The sequence below is a fragment of the Lemur catta genome, chromosome 13 (assembly GCF_020740605.2).
Source record: "Lemur catta isolate mLemCat1 chromosome 13, mLemCat1.pri, whole genome shotgun sequence".
In the NCBI taxonomy this organism is placed as follows: Eukaryota; Metazoa; Chordata; class Mammalia; order Primates; family Lemuridae; genus Lemur; species Lemur catta.
Genome location: NC_059140.1, coordinates 73,970,370 through 73,993,218, shown reverse-complemented (window position 1 = coordinate 73,993,218; position 22,849 = coordinate 73,970,370). Strand labels below are relative to the sequence as shown.

Genomic DNA, 22,849 nt, shown 5'->3' with positions numbered 1-22,849 from the left:
TCCACACCGAAAGATGAAAGACGCCTCCCTTGGAGACTTCAACGAAGGCTTATTACATTACACTCAATCAGTGGCCGTCAATGGCGTCTCCCAATAAGAACTGGTTACTACAGCAGACGCAAACCCACGTGCTGATTCTCGCCATGTCTTACAGGTTTCTGCCTAGAAATCAAATTGATTTTGTTCCAGAGAAGACATTTTCTTCATTAAAAAATTTAGGAGAACTGTAAGTAGCATCGTCTACTAGGAAAATATGATTGCTTCTTCTAACATTATAAATTTAAAGGACTAGTGAGACTGCTTTTCCACTAGTAGCAATCAAAATCCTGTAGACTATTGGATACTAAAAAAAAGTTAAGAAAATCAACATTATCCTAAGGTCTAAAGCACATTCAAATCAGATATGGATCTGGCCTACCCTAGTTTCTCTATTTCCTTTGGGAGATTTCATATATGTGTGTGTTTGGGAGTAAATGAGTTTTCCATAGCTTCTTAAATGCAGGGATCGTTTCTCTCTAATGACTTGAGTATAGTTAATTGTCAATAAATGCTTGCTGAGTGAATAACTGACTGGCTGAAATAAAACTAGTTATAACTGAACAAAAGGACAAAGATGCTTATTAACCCTTGATAAATTATGACATCTATAGCAAGTGAAATGAATACAAATGTCTGGAATGAGGATTAGGCTCGTTGAAAAATATTCAGAGAGTTCATGGAATTTTTTCTGTTCAAATACATGTTTTGTAAATGGAAGCCTTTTAAAAAGCATTTGTCTTCCTATTAATCCATTGCTCCCCATAAAATTGCATATCATTGAAAGTTAAAAGTGTGTTACATGACAAACAGTGGTGATTAGGGTCGAGAGCTCACCCTCCTGATTGAGGCCTCAAAATGGAAATTCATTTCTTATTTAACCTCTCCTCCATTCTTTATACCTTCTTTTGAAATCCAGAAAGGATTGGATAAATAACTCAGTAAGAGTAATCTAAAAAATAGTTCATGAACAATTAAGATGATTCAATCTAATTAATGAGCACCATAAATCACATCCAAAAATATTTATTTATTAAGTGCCTAGTATGTGCAAGGCACTGCATTACTCCCAAAAATATTGTCATTTTAGGTCAAAAACTTAAAGGCAGCTCGCTCAGAAGAGAATTCCTCTCAGAGGCATTCCTGGTCAGACTCTGGAGTATGAACATGGACTTGAGTTACAGGCAGAGGTGGGGGAGCAGCCTAGGATATACAAGAGCATATTAAACCCTCATTCTCTTCTACAAAAATAGCCCTATATTAGGATATATTAAAAATGTGTGAACTTGTCCATTCAAGAGTGTCTGAGAAGATACTAAGTGGCCAACACTATCTTAGCTGGAGTGCAAAATAGATACAAGACATAAGACTGGACCTCAGAAAGTTTAGTTGGATAAACAAGAGATCATGTATATAAAGCAAGCAGGAATCACAGAAGCATAAGTGGTAGAAGTTGTACAAAGAGTACCTAAAACAGAGGAAACTAATCGAAGTAAATACTAAAGCCCGGTTGAGAATGCGTTGGAGAGGGGTGAGAGGAAATTCCAGACAGGAACTGGATGACCAGGATGTCCCATGTCCATAAGTGATGGAAAGCATACCCATTTGGCTGACACATGGCCTTGTTGCGTAACAAGTTATCAGGTTGGTTAAAGGATTCATATTTTCTGTTACATCAAATGGGATGATGATATTAGTGAGGAGCAATAACTATGTCATTTATTTCCAATGTAATTGCTTTGAATTTTCACTGTCATCAACAGGGATCTGTCTAGCAATATGATAATGGAGCTACCACCCCACCTGTTTAAAGATCTGAATCTTCTACAAAAGCTGTAAGTTCTTCTGCTCACTATAATCAGATTTAAATAGCAACACCTTGAGCTTCCAAAATAATAACACCCTCGTGCTTTTTTCCCCTTCCTTCTAATGGTAAAAAAAAGGAACCTGTCATCCAATCCTCTTTTGTATCTCCACAAGAACCAGTTTGAAAGTCTTAAACAACTTCAGTCTCTGTAAGTGAAATATTATAATTATGCTATTATAATTTTAGTGGTAGTACTTTATTTAGAGACACATTTATTTTTAAATGAGTCTTTCACACACAGGAGCATGCTTTCTCAGACTGTTAACGAATATCACTGTTACTATCAAGTACCTACCAAATGACAAATATGTCTCATTTTTTTACCATTCAATATGCAAAGGCCATTTCTGTGTTTGCAGATACATATAGCTCCTTCTTGAAAGCTGGATTCATATAGCAAAATCTCATCCTATAGTTTTCACAAAGAATTAAATTTGCAATAATTTTGTTCCTAAAAGATTGGTAAAAACAAATTATGTAATACTTGCCTGCCTTTTCCTTTTCCCTTTCTTATAAGAATCTATTTGATATTGGCCTACAGTACATGCTTTTTATTTTACAAGAAGTAAAGAAAAAAACTATCCCACAAATGTGAACATTCAGACAATCAATGTTGCATAGTATTTTTAAATGTCAACCATATTATGTCTCAATGATGTCAAGAATTCTGCTACTTATCCTTTGAGCTTCATGGTTCCTTTCCCATGGATGGCTATTGTTGGCTAAATATGTTTGTTTGTTTTTAACACAGAACATATTACATTACCAGATTTCAACCTAAAGAATTTCTTCATTTAATTCTAAAGACCAATCCTTAATATCACTTTTTATTCTTGCTAGTTTTCTATTGGAAATTAATACAAGATTTAGGTACTGTGTCAACAGATATTATGAGCATCCACTGATGTAAAAGACTTGGTCCCTGCTCTCAAGAAACTAGAATATTAAGAAACCCAAAATACTAATAACTCATTGTTTTTAAATAGAACACCAGAATTCAGGATGTGGACGACATGATTCTTCCCTTCACTCACCACAGACTGCATTTCTGAAAACCAAAAGATCCAGTCACCACATAATATTTTTCTGAAAGTCAAAGCAGTAACTATTTACTCCATACTTTTCTTTGTTTTGTTCCTTTCTTTATGATCTCATTGCTTTTTCTCTAAGATTCATTTACACATTTGTTTCACAAACATTAACTGGTCACCTACTTATGCATGATTGGGATAGAGTGGCCTCTGCTCTTTCGGAATCTATAGAGGAGTGATCAAATAATCACACAATCTATGTAAAGCTAAAACTGTAATGTAGCAGGGATAATGCTAGGGAGCAAAAGAAAACAGAGGGAAAAAAACCTTTTAAAAAGGACTTAGAGTTTCCTGCTAGAGGGGCCATGCGATGATTCAGCAATATAATAATAGCTCCCCCAAGTTTCATTTCTGACTTCTGAAAACAAGACTCACTGGTCAAAGGAAAACTCAGAACCATGTTGATAAACCCTTTTTCAGATTAGCCAAAAAGAAACCAAGTGAGATTCAGACATCTTTCCAGATAAACATTAAAAACAAAAGGCTTCTGTCTTTTTAGATTGTGCTCTCTCCATCTGCTGCCTGAGAACACGGAAGCTCTTAATTCACACCATCTTAAAGAGGTCTTCAAAGTATCCATATTTGTAAAAGCTTCCGGGTAAACTAAGAATATAGAAGTGATCAATGGAGCCTTTTGAGGCCATTTTTATGGGCCAGGAGGAATTAAAGTAATTAATTATGCCTTCCACTGGTGTCTTAGAAAACAACTGTCCTGAATTAGAGCACCTCTGGCTACCTCCATGGTTTCCGGCCCCATAGACACATAGGCCAGAAAGAAATGCCTATCTTTAAATCCCAGATTCTCTGTCAGGAGCAGTGGTTTATGCCTGTAATCCTAGCACTTTGGGAAGCCAAGGAGGGAGGATAGCTTGAGGCCAGGTATTCAATACCACCGTGGGCAATAGCAAGACTCCAGTCTCTACAAAAAATAGAAAACTTAGCCGAAAGTAATGGCTTGCTCCTGTAGACCCAGTTACTCAAGAGACTGGGGCAAGAGGATCACATAAGCCCAGGATTTTGAGATTGCAGTGAGCTCTGATGACGCCACTGCATCCTAACCCGGGCAACAGAGCAAGACCCTGTCTCAATAAATAAATAAATAAATAATCCATCCAGGTTCTCACAAAACTCACTTCACTGATGCTCTCAGATTGGAAGTATCAGCTCCTGAATGAAACCCTTTAACTATCATGGCATTGTTTAAAAAATCAAACAACAGAGCTAATTTCATAATCACACAAATCACCACTGCCATTTCAAAATCACAGAAATGAATGAACATGTTCTATTAGAATGTAGTTTTGCAGATGAAGTGACAAAGTCAGCTCCAACTCACAGGAAGCAGAAATAGAAATGGCAACTTTCTCAGATAGTGTACTATAAAATTTTCATCCTAATTTGAACTGGTAACATAAGATCTTGAAGCATTATATTTCAGCTATGAAAAAGAATGCAATTATTAAAATATTTATTCTTAAAAACATTAAACCTATTGTGCCTATTTTCCAGAGACCTGGAAAGGATAGAGATTCCATATATAAACACACAAATGTTTCAACCCATGAAGAATCTTTCTCACATGTATGTATGCATAAAGAATGGAGAAGGAAGCATGGTGAAATGTTTCAAATGTTCTCATGTAAACTGTCTAACGTATCACTGCAATGTGTTTATATGCAACAAAAGTTTTTATTGAGAGCTTTTTAATTTTGTCACCTTTGGTCCCTGTTCAAATAGAGTTCAATATTATGATGTGCCGACATGAATGACCCTTCTCTCTGGAAACATGCTGTTTATCCAATTGAGGCCCAATAAGAGATCAGGGTACCAGAATGCCACATATTACACAAGATGAAGTCACTGGCTAAATGGTACTCAGGAGACCTGGAAACATTAATTCACTTCACATGATGAGCAGTCGGCTACACTAAGATTTGAGCCCTTAGGAAGAAAGATGCTATATAAATTCCAGGTGTTGTTACTGTTACTAAGTGCACTACAAAATGGAGGTAACTAATCTTTATAATAGTTTTTGATAAGTCACTTTAATATATTTGGCTAAAGTGCACTTGTGTAAGTTGTGTTAATATGTGTTTATAACATGATCATTTCTTTATCAACTGTATAATCTATGTATTCATGATTTCCCAAATTAACCATTCTTATCCACAAAAATAGGAAGGATTCAATGTAAGACTACAAGTTGGGTGCAGCAAGTGAATGACATGATTGATATGAAGGTGCCCTTTTGGGAGAACATTTTCTTTATGTCTGTGCAGTAGGTGTGATTACTAAAAGACACGTGTTTGATGCATAGCCACATGATTTTGTTAATTTATTTTTCTGGGGCACCATTAGATAAATATTTAATGGGCCTATCATTTCCTTGTTCCAAAAAGAATTTGAGGTCTTCTTAGAGTAGAGAAATTCAACCTTTTTAGAGGTTGATAGAGAAGCTGCTGTTTTAAATGTAGACATCAGGTCAAGGTCAGGAAGTGCCCACGATGAACAGAAAACACTTTAGCTGAGTTACTTTCCTCCTAAATGACCTGCTTATTCTTCTTTCATCCTCCTTGCCCTTCACTTACTGGAACACCTCCACCTTCTCTCCCCTGTCCCTTCCACCCTACAACCAGTGGTGTGGCCACAGTGGGAGGGAGGTCAAACCACTGAGAGACCCTTGGTGGCTCTATCTGAAGACAGAGGAAATAATGGAATCCTGAAGGAACCAAAAGGTCAAACCAAGTGTGTACCAGGGACTCCAGGGAAGGAGAAGAAAACAAGGGAGTTAGAAGTCAAGTTCCTTTAATTGGATGCTAGATATTAGGAAGCCAGACTGTATGCTACTTGAGGACAGGGATTGCCTCCTATTTCTCTCCCTGACACACCCAGCACTTAATTATTCAGCATCCATTTGCCAATCCAAGAAGTATTTGTTGAATCCCTACCATGTGCCAGGCACTGTTCCAGAGGCTGGAGACACAGTGATGAGCAAGAGAGAGAATGTCTGTCCCATGGAGTTTCCACTAAGCTTTAGGATCCAGAGAGTAAATGTATACACAAGCAAAAAGTAAACAAGTGCTGCAGAGACAAGTCAAGCAAGATGATGATGGAAGGAGAACGTAGGTGGTTTAGATGGAAGTCAGAGTGACGTGACAGACATTTGAGCAGATCTGAATGGAGGGAAGGGCAGCCCTGGCAATATGGGTGGAGAACCTTCCCAGAGGGAAAAGCAAAAGCAAAGCTAGATGAAGGGCAGGGGCCTGGCTTGCCTAAGGATTAGAAGGTGGCCAGCGTATCTGGGTCGAGCAAGGGATACAGGGCAGGAGGCGAGGTGGCTTGGGCAGCCAGGGGTCCCTGTGTGACACGATGCCTTGAGCCTGCGGCAAAGTAAAGCTTCATTTAACTTGCTGGTCTAGAAACTGAATTGGGACCAGACCCCCAAAAAATGGATTAGACTGAGAGAAAAAAGCAGAGAAATGAACTGAAAGAGGTAGTAAAAGAATGAGAATAGAATTAGTTTTATGAGAGACAATTCTGAATGCACTGGTTTCTGGGATGGCCGTAAACTAAATGACCTTGCCATCTCCAACAACTTCAGGATTTCCCTGTGCCCAGATCATAACTACATTGACTACAAACAAACCTATATATTCCCCTAGAAATTGTTTAAGTCCTTCCACACCCTGGTAAGAAATTCATGTTTAAGGTGGCTGCTGCTTCTCTCAGCTCCAGTGAGACCCTCGGAGCCCCTCCCTTCCTGCCACTGCCAGGGAAGAGTTAAAGTGAGCAGACCCAGGGTTTAAATCTCAGGATGAGACTGCAATGTTTTAGGTGAACTACAGTAGGTTGTTTATATCCCAAACCCAAGCCCCTGGCTGTTTTGGAGATCAATTGAACAATGATAATCTACTTTTTATAATCCCCTGCAGAATAATCCCATATGACCGGAAAAAAAATATAGCCCCTGAGATTTCAAACTTTCATGTCCTCCCCAATGCTCCTCAGCCAAGCCACTGCCTTTCTGTGTCCTTTAGGTTCTTCATCTTGAAAAGGACACTGCCTAATATGTAATGAAGAACTCTCTAATTATGTAAACACTACTAAACAAAAATAAACAACCCTAGCAAAGTTGCATACCTAGCATAGAGTTGCAGCCCTCAGGGGACTGCAACAGTAGTTTCTGTATCACTGCTGTAAAGTGACTCTTTTTTCCCTTTGACTTTAGTTATTTCAAAAACTTTCGATACTGCTCCTATGTTCCCCACGTCCGAATTTGTATGCCCTTGACTGACGGCATTTCTTCATTTGAGGACCTCTTGGCTAACAATATCCTCAGAATATTTGTCTGGGTTATAGCTTTCATTACCTGCTTTGGAAATCTTTTTGTCATTGGCATGAGATCTTTCATTAAAGCTGAAAATACAACTCACACTATGTCCATCAAACTCCTTTGTTGTAAGTATGTTTTCTATATAAATAGATTTAGGATATCTTCTGTGAAAGCATATGTAGATATGCTTTCAACAAATGGCATTTAATATAAATTATATATACTGGGCAATTTTTTTTCCTAAATATAAATGTGCTGGCCTTTTGTGGCTCTGTTTTAGGCTGTACTACGATCTTACAGTGACTTGTTCTTGGGGGTTATGTCTTAGAAATGGGTAACGAGCTGATGAGTCAAGTGATTAATTCTGGAGAAAGTTCTGTGGGTTCTAAAACTAAGCTTGTCTAATTTCAATCACAATAACACCTATGCTTCTCAAGCCCAGATAATAATCTATATTAATTGTGCAAATAACATGTTTACTGTTTAAAAATAGCCTCCCCCCACCCTGAAAACTTCTTGTCCCTTATTTTTTAAACCATAAAACAAAGACATAGTGTGGAACTTTAGAAATAGTACAGATTTTGAAGTCCATTGGTATTGAGTCTAGTACATGTTTACATTAGTTCATCTAATACAGAGTGAAGGAACTAGACCTAATCAGAAAACTAAAATGCTAGAAATAGACTTAGAAACCTGAAACCAAGATGCTGGAAACTAACAACATACACCTATCGATTCTTCCACAGGTGCTGACTGCCTGATGGGTGTTTACTTGTTCTTTGTTGGCTTTTTTGACATAAAATACCGAGGACAGTATCAGAAGTATGCCTTGCTGTGGATGGAGAGTTTGCAGTGCCGCCTCATGGGGTTCCTGGCCATGCTATCCGCCGAAGTCTCTGTCCTGTTGCTGACCTACTTGACTTTGGAAAAGTTCCTGGTCATTGTCTTCCCCTTCAGTAACATCCGGCCTGGGAAACGGCAGACCTCCGTCATCCTCATTTGCATCTGGATGGTGGGATTTTTAATAGCTGTAATTCCATTTTGGAATGAGGATTATTTTGGAAACTTTTATGGGAAAAATGGAGTATGTTTCCCACTTTATTATGACCAAACAGAAGATATTGGAGGCAAAGGGTATTCCCTTGGAATTTTCCTAGGTAAATTATATTTTTCATTTCCTGGAAAATCATAATCTTGATAGAAATACCATAAATTACAGCAAAGGTGGATTTGTCCATTTCAGAAACTAATATAGTCAAGACCGTGTCCTTTTTAAGGAAAAGTTCTTGCTATTGTGTTTTTTGAAGTTTTTATTAAATTTTTTATTATAGAGATTTAATGTGGAAAACAAAGACATACTGTCAGGATCTCTGGGTGACCTTTTTATTATCCGTAAAATCCTTTGATTTCATGTTTGTATGCATTGACTATTGGCTGGAGGAATTCTAGTTCAGTGCCTAGTCCTGTAACCGTACAAAGTTATTTGAACTCATTTTTTTTTTGACAATCTAGTTATGAGTTAAAGAAATAATTTCAAAGGTCTGGAAACGTACTAGCAGGAGATATCTGAATGGAAATACCAGGAAGATTTATTGTCTTTGTTCAATGTAGCTCTTAAGTCAGCAAGGTAAAGATGTTTCATAAAAACTCTTTCTTTTTCAGTTTTCTTAATTCCTCCTATTTATTTTTAGAAAAGACCCTACATTCTCTTACAAATGAATAACAATTTAGTCCTTTAAAATTAATAAATAGTTTTCTATTTTCTAATATGCATCACTCCTGCTTATAATTAAGGCCATTTCCATGTGCTCTCTTTAACTAGGGCAGTATCACCGTTTTGACTCCCCTTCCCATCTCTTCTCATCCAGGCAGTCAACAAGCTCTCTTGTTCTTTCTTTTTCATAATATGGTTTTCATCAGAATTTGCCTGTCCTCCTCCCAGTCTCTACCCACTACTGTTGCCTTAGTTTAAAACCTTCCTACCTCAACCCTGAATTATTACTTTAGCCCTTACCAGTTTTTTGACCTCTGGGGCCTTCGTCCTCCTCTCCTTTATCTGTTCACTACGGCTGTTATAATCTTCCTGAGTATCAAAAGGACTGTCTACACCTCTGCTCAGAGACTCTCAATGGCTCCCTACTACTATCAAGGTCAAGATTAAATTACTTCAAACTCATCATGAAACGGTCCTCACCATTGTTGCCAGTTTTTCTTCTTCTACTCCTTCTCCTCCTCCTCTGAAAAACGAAACATTTTATCTGCACCATTTTAATAATACTCCTCACTCACTATCCTGTTTGGTAGCTCTTAGTTCATAGATATGTCACTCCCAGGATATTGTAGGCTGCTTTTTATGTTTCTTCATGACTCATTTCCTCACTGCTCCTAGCATAGGTGCACTTAACAGAGACACCCCCCAACACACACACACACACACACACACACACACAGCATTACATTCATTGATTCAACAGGGATTTATTCAGCACCTACTATAGGCTGTGCACTCTGTTGAGCTCTGGAAATACAACAGATCCAGCCCTCACAGACCTTACAGACCATGGAGAGGAGGCAGACGAGTCAACACGTCCTTACAGCACCGGCTGATAAATGCCATGATGGAAGAGGACAGAATGTTCTAGGAGGCCCAGATCTGAGGCCCAGGGAAGGCTTCCCAAATGATATTAATCTAAACTGAGGCCCAAAAGGATGAGGAGGCATTGGCCAAATGAAGACAGAGGAGGGTAGGGTGAGGGCTGTGATCCAGGAAAGACATAGTGCATTCAGAGGCCCAGAGCCAGAGAACCGGGCGAGAAGGGCTAAAGATGCTCAGTGCGGTGGATCTTACAGTGAAGCCATGGAGGTCAGCCCAAAGGGGCCATGAGCCTGTGATGTATTCCAGATAGACAGAGAGTAATACACACACACACACACACACACACACACACACACACACACACTCTTTCTCACACCATCATTGTCATCTATTTGCATGTGAAAGAAGTCTTAGAGCTCTAGATAAAATACATTTTTCTCCTATTTGAAGAATATGAGAATATACAATTTTTAAACTGATTTTTAATTTGAGAATGGTTTTAGTTTTAGAGAAAAGTTGCAAGAATAGTACAAGTTTCGATATACACATTGCCCAGTTTCCTCTATTGTTAACATCTTAATTCCTGTAGTGCAGTTAGAACATACACTTTGATCCTTTCTATACGTCTGTTTTTAGAATTTAGGCCAGAGAAGCATCTTCTAACAGAGTGATTTTATTTTATGCTTAACTAAACTTTCTGACAAGAGGCCTAAGACAAACTAGCTTTATAAAATTTTACTATATGGCTTTATAGTGAGATTCCAGGGAATATGAATGCTTTGGATAAAAATAACAGATCACCTTGATTTAAAGTATTTTCCCCTAGAACTTATCAATCTTACATACAGTCTAGGTTCAGATTGGCATGTTTAAAGCAACTTTGAAAATATATGCAAATTTTATGTTCACCATGAGGAATGAGATGGTCATTCTTAGGACTTTTATTACAGCAACAATAAAGCAAACCAAGTGACTAAGAAGCCAGCATTAAAGGGGGTACTGACATTAAGCGAGAATCTTGTAAATATATTGGCCTGCGAAGAGTGAGTCATATAGTTGAAATTTAAACTTTTTTCTTTTTTCTTTTCTAAAATGAGTCTAAAGGGTTCTGAACCACAGTAGTTTAAATTACTGTGAGAAACCTGAAGAAAAATAAATAGAAATGCATTTTTGTTATATGTATTATTCTTACTTAAGACCAAAAGCCATGAGGAATAATGTTTCTGAGGCAATTATGCTCATGATAAATTCTAAGGTTATCTTATTCATATTTATAAGATGAGGAAATGGGGTTGTATTTTTTTTTTTTGAGACGTGCATATGATTGCAGGAAACTTTAAGGTTTGAATTTGTGGAGAGCTAAAAATAAAAAGACTTTTTCATGCTTTAAAAAAGCTAGAGTTTACTTCATGATATGTAAAGATCTGAATTTTAGATCTGCAATTCTTCATAAGGAGTTTATGTAGTTGAAATCTCTTTTTAATCTGCCAAGCCCAATTCCCTTAGTTTCCTTGAACTTGGGGTTTTAGCTGAACACCACTGGGTTTATATAAAAAAATGCTTCTTCAAAGTGTCAGTGTAAGAAACACCATATTTAGCATCTAAGTACAGGTTGAGCATTCCTAATTTGAAAATCCAAAATTCAAAGCAATCCAAATCTGGAACTTTTTGAGCACCGATGTGAAGCCACAAGCGGAAAATTCTACAACTGATGCCTTTGCCTTCTGATGGTTCCATGTACACAAACTTTGTTTCATGCAAAAAATTATTAAAAACATTATTCAAAATAACCTTCATTCATAATGAATTTTGTGTTTAGATGTAGGTTCCATTCCCAAGATATCTCATTTTGTATATGCAAATATTCCAAAATCCGAAACACTTCTGGTTTCAGACATACCAGATAAGGGATACTCAACCTGTGCCACAATGTTTTTATTGTTGACTTATACACCTGAGATGTTAAGAGGTGTGCTTTTCCCAACAGGTGTCAACTTGCTGGCTTTTCTCATCATTGTGTTTTCCTATATTACTATGTTCTGTTCCATTCAAAAAACCGCCTTGCAGACGGCAGAAGTGAGGAATCACATTGGAAGAGAGGTGGCCGTTGCAAATCGTTTCTTTTTTATAGTGTTCTCTGATGCCATCTGCTGGATTCCTGTATTTGTAATTAAAATCCTTTCTCTCTTCCGAGTGGAAATACCAGGTCAGTCTCTTCTACCTTTGCCAAGAACATTGTGCCTTCTTACGCATTTGTTTTGCCAAGGCCAGAATCTAGGACAGTGCCTCATACATGGTAAATTCTCCATGAATACCTATGGCTTCAATACAAACAGTTATTATTTCCTCCAGCGTTTTACGATCAATATTCTAAAATAGAAACTGGGTAATGGTGCGATCCAGCCAGGAATAATAAAAAACAAGAGCTAGAGAGAAACCAGGTCTGAGTATCCTGCTTCTACCGGAGCTAAATAGTGGTTCTTAACCAGGACTATCCACAAAAAATCAAGGTATGCATGCCCAGGCTCCCCCCAGGTCTCTGGATTTAGTCTCTAGGTGCTAAGGCCTATATACAGGGTGTTTTGCAAAAGCTCTTATTGTGGTTCTGACGTGGTGGTTAGAACCACCAGTCTATTCCATGGTCCTAGCCATGAAAGGTCACACTGGGCTCTGTGGAGTGCTGGATGTTCCGTAGAGGTGCCTGACACATCAAAAGCCCTTATGAACGAGTGATGAATGAAGATCAATGCACAAATGACAAACAGCTGTAACAACTTATGTCCCTCTGGCTTGTGCACAAGGTCGTGAGGCCTTGTCAGATGCCTTGCTACAAAATGCCACACAACATTCACAGCATCCCCTTAATCTATCATTTTCATCTCCACAACAAGGCATTGACATCCCTCAGGCCATCTAAGATGCGGAAGCGAAAATCAGAACGGAGAAAGGGGCTGAATACTAGGGAGGCTTTGCTGGGTGATGAGAGCAGAAGTTGTAAGGATTTGTGGGTGATCATTCAGGAAGAGCTCGTAGTACACGAAGAGCAGAGTGAATTAAATACTAATGGTCACAGATGTTCACTTGAGGAATAGTCTCCAATCTATTACTGCTACCTGGTTGTCTCAATTTTTACATCCTAACATCTCACATTCAATGGGACTAAAATGCCCATTAGCCTTCCTTGCTCGTGGAATAAAGTCCAAATGCTGGATTAGCATTTTAATTTTTTTTTTATCCCCACCCCACCCTCGTACATTCTGTGATCTGGGCCCATTAGAATGACTGGGCTTTTTTCCTTCACTTTTATGACAAGACATCAGCCTTTGCTGAAGAGGGAGCCTTTGCTCCATCTGGATTATAGGTTCAACCTCTGAGATCCCAGCCTACTGAACACCCTTTGTCATCCCTCAAGGCTCAACCCAAATACTCCCTCTTACACGGGGCCTCTCCTGACCTCTCTTCACCCCACTTCCATCCAAACCAGGTGCTTAAATGTCCAAGGCATTTCGTTTGCTCCTCACTCATTAGCCTCGTGTGGACTCCTCACAGAGGCATTAGTTTGAATGCATCTCCTGCTCCCTTCAGATTATAAACTTCAGGAGGGGCATCACGTCTTACTCCTCTTTGCATTTTCCACAGTACCTTTCATATAGTGTTATGTAATAAATGCTTTCTAATTAGAGTAGCTGAGCTGGTCCAAGAGTGGTAGAATGGGGGTGGTCTGTCGCATCAGCCTCCCCCACTCCTGTGTCCACACCTGCTTCCCCGCCCTGCGCCATTGCGTCTCCTGGGTGTGAGGGGAGGCAGCCTCGTGTGGTGGAAGAAGGGCTCGGCACTGGGTGAGCGGGAGTCCCAAGTTCCTCTCCCGACCCAGCCACTGACTCATTGAGGGAGCTTACGGAGGTCACCTCACCTCATTTCACTGAGGCTATTTCTAGATGGTCTGTCAAAGTTCTTCCAGTGAGAATATTCTGTGAGTCTGTTAATTCCTTGAGTCTTTTTCTTTCTGCATTGGTAGCCTTTTATGTCCTCACGTGGCCTTTCCTCTGTGTGTGCATCCCTGGTGCTTCTTCCTGCATCCAAATTTCCTCTTCTCATAAGGACACCAGTCAGATTGGAATAGGGACCACCCTAATGACTTCATTTTAGCTTAATCACCTCTTTCAAGGCCCTGTCTACAAATGCAGTGATGCCCTGAGGTACTGGGGATCAGAACTTCAACATATGAATTTGAGCAGATATGATTCAGCCTGTAACACTCTCTGATTTAGAATTAGGAGATGTCTGGTGATCAAGGGTGTCTGATAGCAGCAGAAGTCATCGTCACCCTTAGAGACGCTAAGACACTTTCAGATCACGATAAGCTTAATAAATACCTCAATAAGGGGAACTAGAACAGGAAAAAATGTTTTGTGGAAATAGTATTGGGCCATGCACCAGTCTTTCTTTACATTTATAGTTCAATACTTTGAGGTTAGACCACTTTGGTGGACCTAGGAGAAAAGTCTTTATCACACTTGACAGAGTCCTCTCTTGATGTTGTAGGAAATGCTGCATTCACTGACCTAAATCCACCCTGTCCTCACCCTCCAAGAACCCTGGGTCTACTGGTCATGGTCATGCCATGTCACTGATAGTACATGGGGTTACCCAAAACACAGGCCAGCTTTAGCCCTCCCATGTCACATTAGAGGGTCTCTCTGAGACTGAACGGGACATCCCCTTCAGAGTGGAACTGATATATGGGCCTTATGCAGCCTATTCGTCTTGGCCCAGTTGAAGGCAGGAGCTGTTAGGCACTGTTTTCTATGAGGATGGGTGGGATTAATGATCACAATTCCCTTTGGGGACACAACAGACAAAAAGCAACTTACTTTGCCTTTCTTCAATCATTAACTCTTCAGATTATCTGAGTTTTTAAAAATTAAGGACAAATAATATAAAACTACTTAACAAGTCTAAATATGGGATAAAATATAGATTTTTTTCCTTTCCATATTCTTTTCAGTTAAAAAAAAATAAGAACAAGAAAGAGAAGAGGTCAGGAAAAGAGGAAGACAGTTATAGAAAAGGATCTGGGAGGGATGAAGGAAAGGAGGAAAGAGAGGACGGAAGGTCAGATACGCAGTCAGAGAAGAGATGGAAAAGAAAGACACAGTGAGGGTCAAGAGGACAACATAACAGTGGTTAAAGGATAAGAAAATTACAGGCTGGAGAGGGGACAAAGGGTAGTGAGAGAAAGCATCATTGGCCTGTCTCTCCAGCTCTTCAGGAGATCTTTGAAGTTGTGAAGATATGGGTGGAGGCACATGATGGGGTGGGGTTTGAGAACAGGTCTCAGTGCTGAAAGGAGGGTCTGCAGAGCCCATTCTGGCCCAGCCCCTTAATTCAGTGAGCGAGTTATCACCAGTCCCTTCTTCAGAGAGGGCAGGTGAGATCTAGGGATCATAAGTGACTCGCCCATGTTCACCCAGCTGAGACTTATCTGACCACAGCTGTGAGCGGGCTGTGTTTAAAGGAGGAAAATACATTTCATTTTAACCAACAAATAATACACTTGGGAAGGACATATTCCAAATTTCTCCTCAAGAAGAACTTTTTGTAGCCTATTTCCCCAAATATTAGCATTTGTAAGGCTTCACACAAGAGGATTTCAGCAAGTTTGGAGGATGCACTCTTCTTTGCTCCTCAACCCTTTTCCTGGGATAACAGGATGGAAGATACGCCAGGACAGGCCACTAAGCCTTGCGGACTGGGTGGAGTTAAGACCAAGGTCAGAGCTGGCTCCTGGACCAGAAGTTTACTGAAGCCTGTTTTATTGTTTAAGAATTATTTTCTCATTTTCTTATTTTTTATAAAGAAAGGCAACAAAAACAAGAAAAATACATTGTATAGCAATTTATACTTTAAGAAAATGTTATCACATATTTGCTCTTACTTGGTCTCACAACAACCTACAAATTAGTTACTGAAACTCAGAAAATTTTAGTGATAGGACTTTAAATTCGTAGCTCCTGTGCCCTTGCAACAGAGAGATTTTCAATAAGCTGAGGGAAAATGTAAATATACTCTCATAAATAACTGAGTTGTTTGCATTTTATGTCTATTTAAAACTTCAACTTTTTTTCCCCCATTTTGTTTCCTTCTCCAGGCACAATCACTTCCTGGATAGTGATATTTTTTCTTCCAGTAAACAGTGCTTTGAATCCAATCCTCTACACTCTTACAACAAGCTTTTTTAAGGACAAGTTGAAACAACTCCTGCACAAACATCGGAGGAAATCGATTTTCACAATTAAAAAAAAAAGCTTATCTATATCCATTGTGTGGACAGATGACTCCTCTTCACTTAAACTTGGAGTTTTGAACAAAATAACCCTGGGGGACAGTATAATGAAACCAGTTTCCTAGTAATAGCTTTGGATCTCTGGACTTTCGATGGACTACCTAAAACAAGGGACAGCTTTTGGAAGATGACATCTGCAATGCTTTTTCGTCTTCACCAACAGCAAACCTTTCTGCACAGAGAGCACCACAGAATGACTTTACCAACTGTGCTGAGTACTGCACCAGTGTTCTTCTACTCCCCCTTACATGCCTGAAATGCACAAGTGAATCCATGTATAGTGGGCTGAGATGCAGTCGGTCTCTAGCTAGCCAACACGATCAACCCACCAGTGGATGCCCACAGGTTGGCACCGCGTGGTCTGCTTTCACATCAAGTTGCACTGTCCATAAAGGAAAAACATTCACGACATCTTATTCCAGTGTGGCCATAATAACATAAATCTAACATCTCTTTCCTTTTGCAATATCAAATAAAACCATCAGCATCTTGCTGAATTGATGGTAAAGGATTTCTGAGATGTTCAGCCACTCCAAGTCCTACCCTATGAAGGCTGGTGGAGTTGCCACTTTGAAAACAAAACTTCATACAAGGTTGCCAGGTCTAACATATGACCACAGAGGCACACTGATGAGCCTAGTGCCATTCACCTTTTTGCGTTTTATTTAATGTCAGAAGAGCTGAGATCTTCAGATATTTTTCTTAAGGTTTCCCAGGGCACAAAGGAAAATTGGGCACCTCCACTATCAAAACTGTACTTTAATATACTTTAACATTTTTTAAGTATAATTTTTTCAGAGCCGTAACCCTATGACTGCAAGTTCTGCTTTCGTAGAAGACACAGATAAGGGGTATTAAAGGGAATTCAGGAATCATGGTTTGATTTGGAACCATTTGCTTACTCAAATAAGTTCCCATTATTTTTAACAAAAAAGCAAGTAAGTTTGGATTTGTTTTTTGAAAATGAAAAATACTTGTGAAGTCCTAGACATTTTTAATACTGAAAGTTTATACATGAAAAAAGAATCAGGTAAATAAAATTATATTTTGCATTTGTCCATATATTATTTAAGCTTACCAAAGACCATGGGTAGGGTTTATTGACTGTTAAGCACGTTTCTCCTGATAAAGAATATAGCTGGGAAAAACAGCATTTCAGCTCACAAGACACATCTAACATTTTTCTTTTTCTTCCCTTTTTGCCACAGCATGAGGCAGTAACTTAATTTCTTTGCTGTTCACTTCACTGCAAGTTCCTTTAATGAGACAAAATATAAGCAGTTGACAGAAGCCAGCTTATCATCCACTGTTTCACATTAAATGGCAGGCATGCCCTTTATCTCATAGCTTCCAGGAGAGAAAGAAACTCAGAGTCTAAGGGTCACAGCCATGCTGGTAATTCACTTGTTATTACTTACTGTTGACTACATACATAACACGAGTTCCTTCATTTTAATCAAGTAAGATATTTCCTACAGAAGTAAAATCTTTTCATTAGGATTCTGAGAATAATGTTCCTACCCACTGACTAGGCTGCCCTTTTCCTTATGGCTTCAAACTTTTGTCCATTTTATCTCCTCAATATGATGAATTGCTTCCCAACTTTTTTTCTAGATTCACTGACATTTTATCAAAAGTTCTTTGCCAGTAGCATCAGGAGCATAAATAAGGGATAGACCTTGAGCTTGGGGTACTTCAATTTCAGCACAAACAGGAACTGTTGTTTGTGAATGTCCACTCTGCTGCTGGTGAGCAGTGGGCATGAGAAGCACAAGGTCAGGTGCTTCAGGGAAGACGGTGGCTACATGGAGAGATGGAAGCTATATATATTGGTCAGCAACATGCCAACAAATAGTGTAAAGTTGAAATCCAGCAGCTTACTTATGTACAATCTTATTCTGTACTGATGTCCAGATAGAAAACCATTAGAAATGTGTATGATTTTAGTAAATAATAGTTTTTTACCTGGATTGAGTGAGATTTTTTGTGTTAGGGTGAACCTCTTTTCTAAACTCAGTATTTCTATTGTATATGGTCATGAAAATACCACCTGTGATCATGAACCGTTTTCCATGACAATATAAACCATCAATTAAATATCACTCTAGAATTTAAGAGGCCATAGACTGCGCCATCTCTGAGTAGAAGAGGGCCAGGGCCAGTCACCTGCTCCATGTCCTAACTATGCATCTGTATATGACCAATATCATGTCTTGAAGGGGATAAGGAAAGGTACACTAAAAAGTCAATATGGAGCCTCAGACAGATGTGCAGAGGGTATGTGTTTAATCTGTGTTAGACATAGTTAAGTTTGTTTACATAGCTTTATTTCATCCTTGAGCCTCATTTCTTTTCTTTATCAAAATAGCTTATGTCCATTGCAGTCACTGAAATAGCCTTTTTATGGTCAGGCGCTGTAGGTGAAATTACAGATACTGGAGCTTAAGTCACAGGTAGCAGTATCACCTGCCACACTCTACCGTGTACCCCAGTTCCACAGCTCCATTTACCTGGTCTCCATAGCATCATGAAGCCACAAAAGCAGACCCATCATGCCAGTGTTTAGCTCTTAAGGATGACTCTGGTGCAAATAATTTGGTGATTTGCTACAGATCTGCTCATGCTACATTTTTAAGAATTTATCTCACCCCAGGTGATTCTTTACTATGCTTTACCATCCTAAGGTTAGCAAGCAATGCAGAGATCCAGAGAAGGCACATGATAGAAATGAGAAATAGTAGAGTACCATGAATTATAACTAACCTATTATTTTATCAATGCTCCAAGGGGGCCTAGTGGAACTATATCTACCAGAATAAACAAGGAATACATGTGAGACATATTTCTTTTAAGTTTTTGCAGTGTAGCATAAATGGGCATATATTTATATAAAGATGCTGTAGGCCACTTTACTCAAGAAACAAAATATTAATTAAAGATAAGTGTATTTTTTAATTCCCTTACTCTGGTGAATAAGAAAGGGAGAGTGATGACAAAGATCTCTTTATACTTCTCTGTTTATATATTTATATGTTTATATGTCAGCTTTCTGACATCCTGTTTATGCAAGATGGAAGATGTATATTTAATAATGGCAATGTTCATTTCTGAACCCGGAATGTGAAATAAAATTAGACTATTCTCCTTTTAAATGGCTTTTCAATAGAAGACTTCAAAGTCCTTGAGAAATACTTCCTAAATCCCTGTAAGCTGATGAAACCTATTGCTCAATATACTTCACTAGAATAGTCTTCTGGATATTTCCCCACACGCCCCACATGGGAGAAATAAATTACAAATGAAGAAATAAGGAGCAACAAGGCCAAGTTACAAAATTGCACATGCAGGAATTCGAATCTCCTGCTGTCTGAAGCCCATGGTGACACTTCTTACCTCTAGGCTCTGAGTGAACTCATAATTATTAATATTTTGAACTGTAAGCTCTTAACTACTTTTGATACAAGAATAAATTATTTCCGGACCACCTGGGACTCAATAACATGTTTACTAGTTCAATGATTTTCTGAATTCATGGAGCTAGACTGATTGCATCAGTAAAGACTTTGTAATGAAAGCCTTACCCTTCCCTGCTATAAAGGCAACTCACATTTAGGGACAGGAACTACAGGGCCAAAAGTCAGGGGGCTAGAGCTGTAGTTCCAGTTCAACCATCAACTGCTTACATGACCTCAGAAAAATACCTTTAAATCTCTTCTCTTCTCTATAACCTAGTTTCTTTATGATCATATCACATAAAACAGATGTGGGATCCCCCTTAAAACCACATGCTGAAGGTCCAAGTGCTCAGCATCTAAAAATTTACATCAAGTGCAAGGATCATTCAACTCTCAATTTCCCTGGGATATTATACACTTTTCAGGAAGAATTAATGCAAAGGACACCAAAGTTCAGAAATCCACTTCTTCCAGGGGTGGGTTCCAGGGCCGTGTGAAAGGATACTGAACAAACCTCAGACAATGAAACTTTTCTAAAGCATGGCAGCTTACAAAAGTACAACAGTAATTACCACTTAAAAATTAGGTGGCCTTATTGCTAGCAAAATCTAGGAATGCAGACATCAGGATGATTAACATGCAATCGTTGTAACTACAGATCACAGACCAACTATCTAATTTCCCCATAGAACCAGGACAGAACATGTGATTCTTTCTTTTTTTTTTTTATTTCAGCATATTACGGGGGTACAAATGTTTAGGTTACATATATTGCCTTTGCCCCACCCAAGTCAGAGCTTCAAGCCTGTCCATCCCCCAGACGGTGTGCACCGCACACATTAGGTGTGAACATAACCATTCCCCCTCCCCCTTCCCATCTGCCAGACACCTGATGAATGTTATTACTATATGTGCACTTAAGTGTTAATCAGTTAATACCAATTTGATGGTGAGTACATTTAGTGCTTGTTTTCCATTCTTGGGATACTTCACTTAGTAGGATAGGCTCCAGCTCTGTCCAGGATACTACAAGAGGTACTAGATCACCATTGTTTTTTGTGGCTGAGTAGAACTTGGGTTCTTCCCACATCTTTGCAATTGTGAATTGTGCTGCTATAAACATTCTAGTGCAGATGTCTTTTTTATAGGATGTCTTTTTTTCCTTTGGGTAGATGCCCAGTAATGGGATTGCATCTCAATCTTTATGAACTTTCTCTTTCTCCTCTTGTCCCTTAAAATTATATATAGGTTTCTGAAGTGTTATTCTTGGATCCCTGATCTTTGCCCTCTACACACGTCTCCCTGACTTCAACCTCTCTATGGCTGTCATAGATAAGTAAGTTAATTTTTAAAACTCTCTTTAAAAGACATACATACAAATAGAAGGAGCTTATTTTGACTGTTATTACCAAATCTTGACACTCACTTTTTAATCTCATCCACCAATTATACAAAAACTTTTGTTGAAATTTCTATCCTCCCTCATAAGAATAGGCTATGCTCCCAAACTCATCTAAAAACTGATGCATTTTTGTATATTTAAAAAATAGGTTCAAGTCCTACATAACTATTGTTTGGAAGACTTTTTGGATAGGATACAAAATCCTATAAGCTTAAAATAAATAAGTGGCCAGACTGGAGAGGGGAGAGGAGGATATTTGTGGCTCCATATGTAAATTTTCTCTCAATTCCATTATTTTCAGACCAAGACTTCAACTTACTTAAACTTTTTATTTTTTTTTTAATTTTTTTCCTGGACCAAATCAGAATGTCCACTGAAAGTATGAAATCTAGAAGGTGATCTTAAGGAAAAGTTTCATAGATAACAAGTGAGAGTCACTGAATGATGGGATGAAATCCTCACCTCATATGATGGCTGTCTTAGAAGCCGAGGCAGTGCTATTAATTGATTATCTTTCTTGTTTTTATGTCACAGGCAATGGCCTAAGAGACTAGTGTTGTATTATCCTGTTGCTTTTGAAACAGAAAGTCTTTTGGTCATCATCTTCCACTCTTCCACAGCTTATGCTTTTTCTTAATAATGCTTGGTTCCTCACTTCCTTTGAATTTTTTATTTTTACCACCTTGGCTTCCTTTTTGTCAGCCAATAAGAAAAGAGTTGGATAGAATGTATGATTCAAAAGTAAGAAGATTTTTTTTTTTTTCCAAGACTGAGTCTCACTCTGTTACCTGGGCTAGAGTGCCGTGGTGTCAGCCTAGCTCACAGCAACCTCAAACTCCTGGGCTCAAGCAATCCTTCTGCCTCAGCCTCCCGAGTAGCTGGGACTACAGGCATGCGCCACCATGCTTGGCTAATTTTTTCTATATATTTTTAGTTGTCCAGCTAATTTCTTTCTATTTTTAGTAGAGACGGGATCTCATTCTTGCTCAGGCTGGTCTTGAACTCTGAGCTCAAACAATCCACCCACCTCAGCCTCCCAGAGCGCTAGGATTATAGGCATGAGCCACCATCCCTGGCCTAAGAAGATTTTTTTTTTTTGAGAAAGTGAATCACACCAAAAAGCACACATCTAAATTTCTGTTGCCATTCACTCATTCATTCATTCATTCATTCAACAAACAAGCCTTGGGAAGCTACCTGGAGCCAGACACAGTCATGTCCAACAAGATCATCTCCAAGGGCAGGGAAATCACACCTCAATAAAAACACCATTAAGTTATGAAAGATTGTATGCAGTGTATCACTAAAATAAAATTTTAAAATACAAAAAACAATAAATCCCATATATATCCATGGGAATAATATACAGTCATGTGTCACTTAACAACTGGGATATGCTCTGTGAAATGCATAGCTAGACAAATTTTGTCATTGTGCAAACATCATAGAGTGTACTTACAGAAAACTAGACAGTATAGCCCACTGCAAACCTAGGCTATATGGTATAGCCTGTTGCTTCTAGGCTACAAACCTATACGGTATGTTAGTGTACTGAGTACTGTAGCACAATGATAAGTATTTATGTATCTAAACACAGAAAGGGTAGAGTAGAGACATGGTATTATAATCTTATGAGATCATAACATTATATGCCATCTGTTGTTGACTGAAATGTTATTTGGTGCATGACTATACCCTATTTCAAGAAAAGACTTACCCCTGG

General features: G+C 38.7%; 1 protein-coding gene across 1 annotated transcript in view; it reads left to right on the top strand.

Moving 5' to 3' along the window:
* RXFP2 (relaxin family peptide receptor 2) overlaps positions 1 to 16,435 on the top strand; it is a 55,832-nt gene extending 39,397 nt beyond the window's left edge. The window contains exons 11-18 of the mRNA XM_045566826.1: positions 155 to 226; positions 1,800 to 1,871; positions 1,980 to 2,051; positions 4,504 to 4,575; positions 7,223 to 7,452; positions 8,074 to 8,484; positions 11,911 to 12,129; positions 16,075 to 16,435. Coding sequence (XP_045422782.1) covers positions 155 to 226; positions 1,800 to 1,871; positions 1,980 to 2,051; positions 4,504 to 4,575; positions 7,223 to 7,452; positions 8,074 to 8,484; positions 11,911 to 12,129; positions 16,075 to 16,334 — 1,408 coding nt within the window. The 3' untranslated portion in view covers positions 16,335 to 16,435. The remainder of the gene's footprint in view (positions 1 to 154; positions 227 to 1,799; positions 1,872 to 1,979; positions 2,052 to 4,503; positions 4,576 to 7,222; positions 7,453 to 8,073; positions 8,485 to 11,910; positions 12,130 to 16,074) is intronic.
* The last annotated feature ends 6,414 nt before the right edge of the window (positions 16,436 to 22,849 follow it).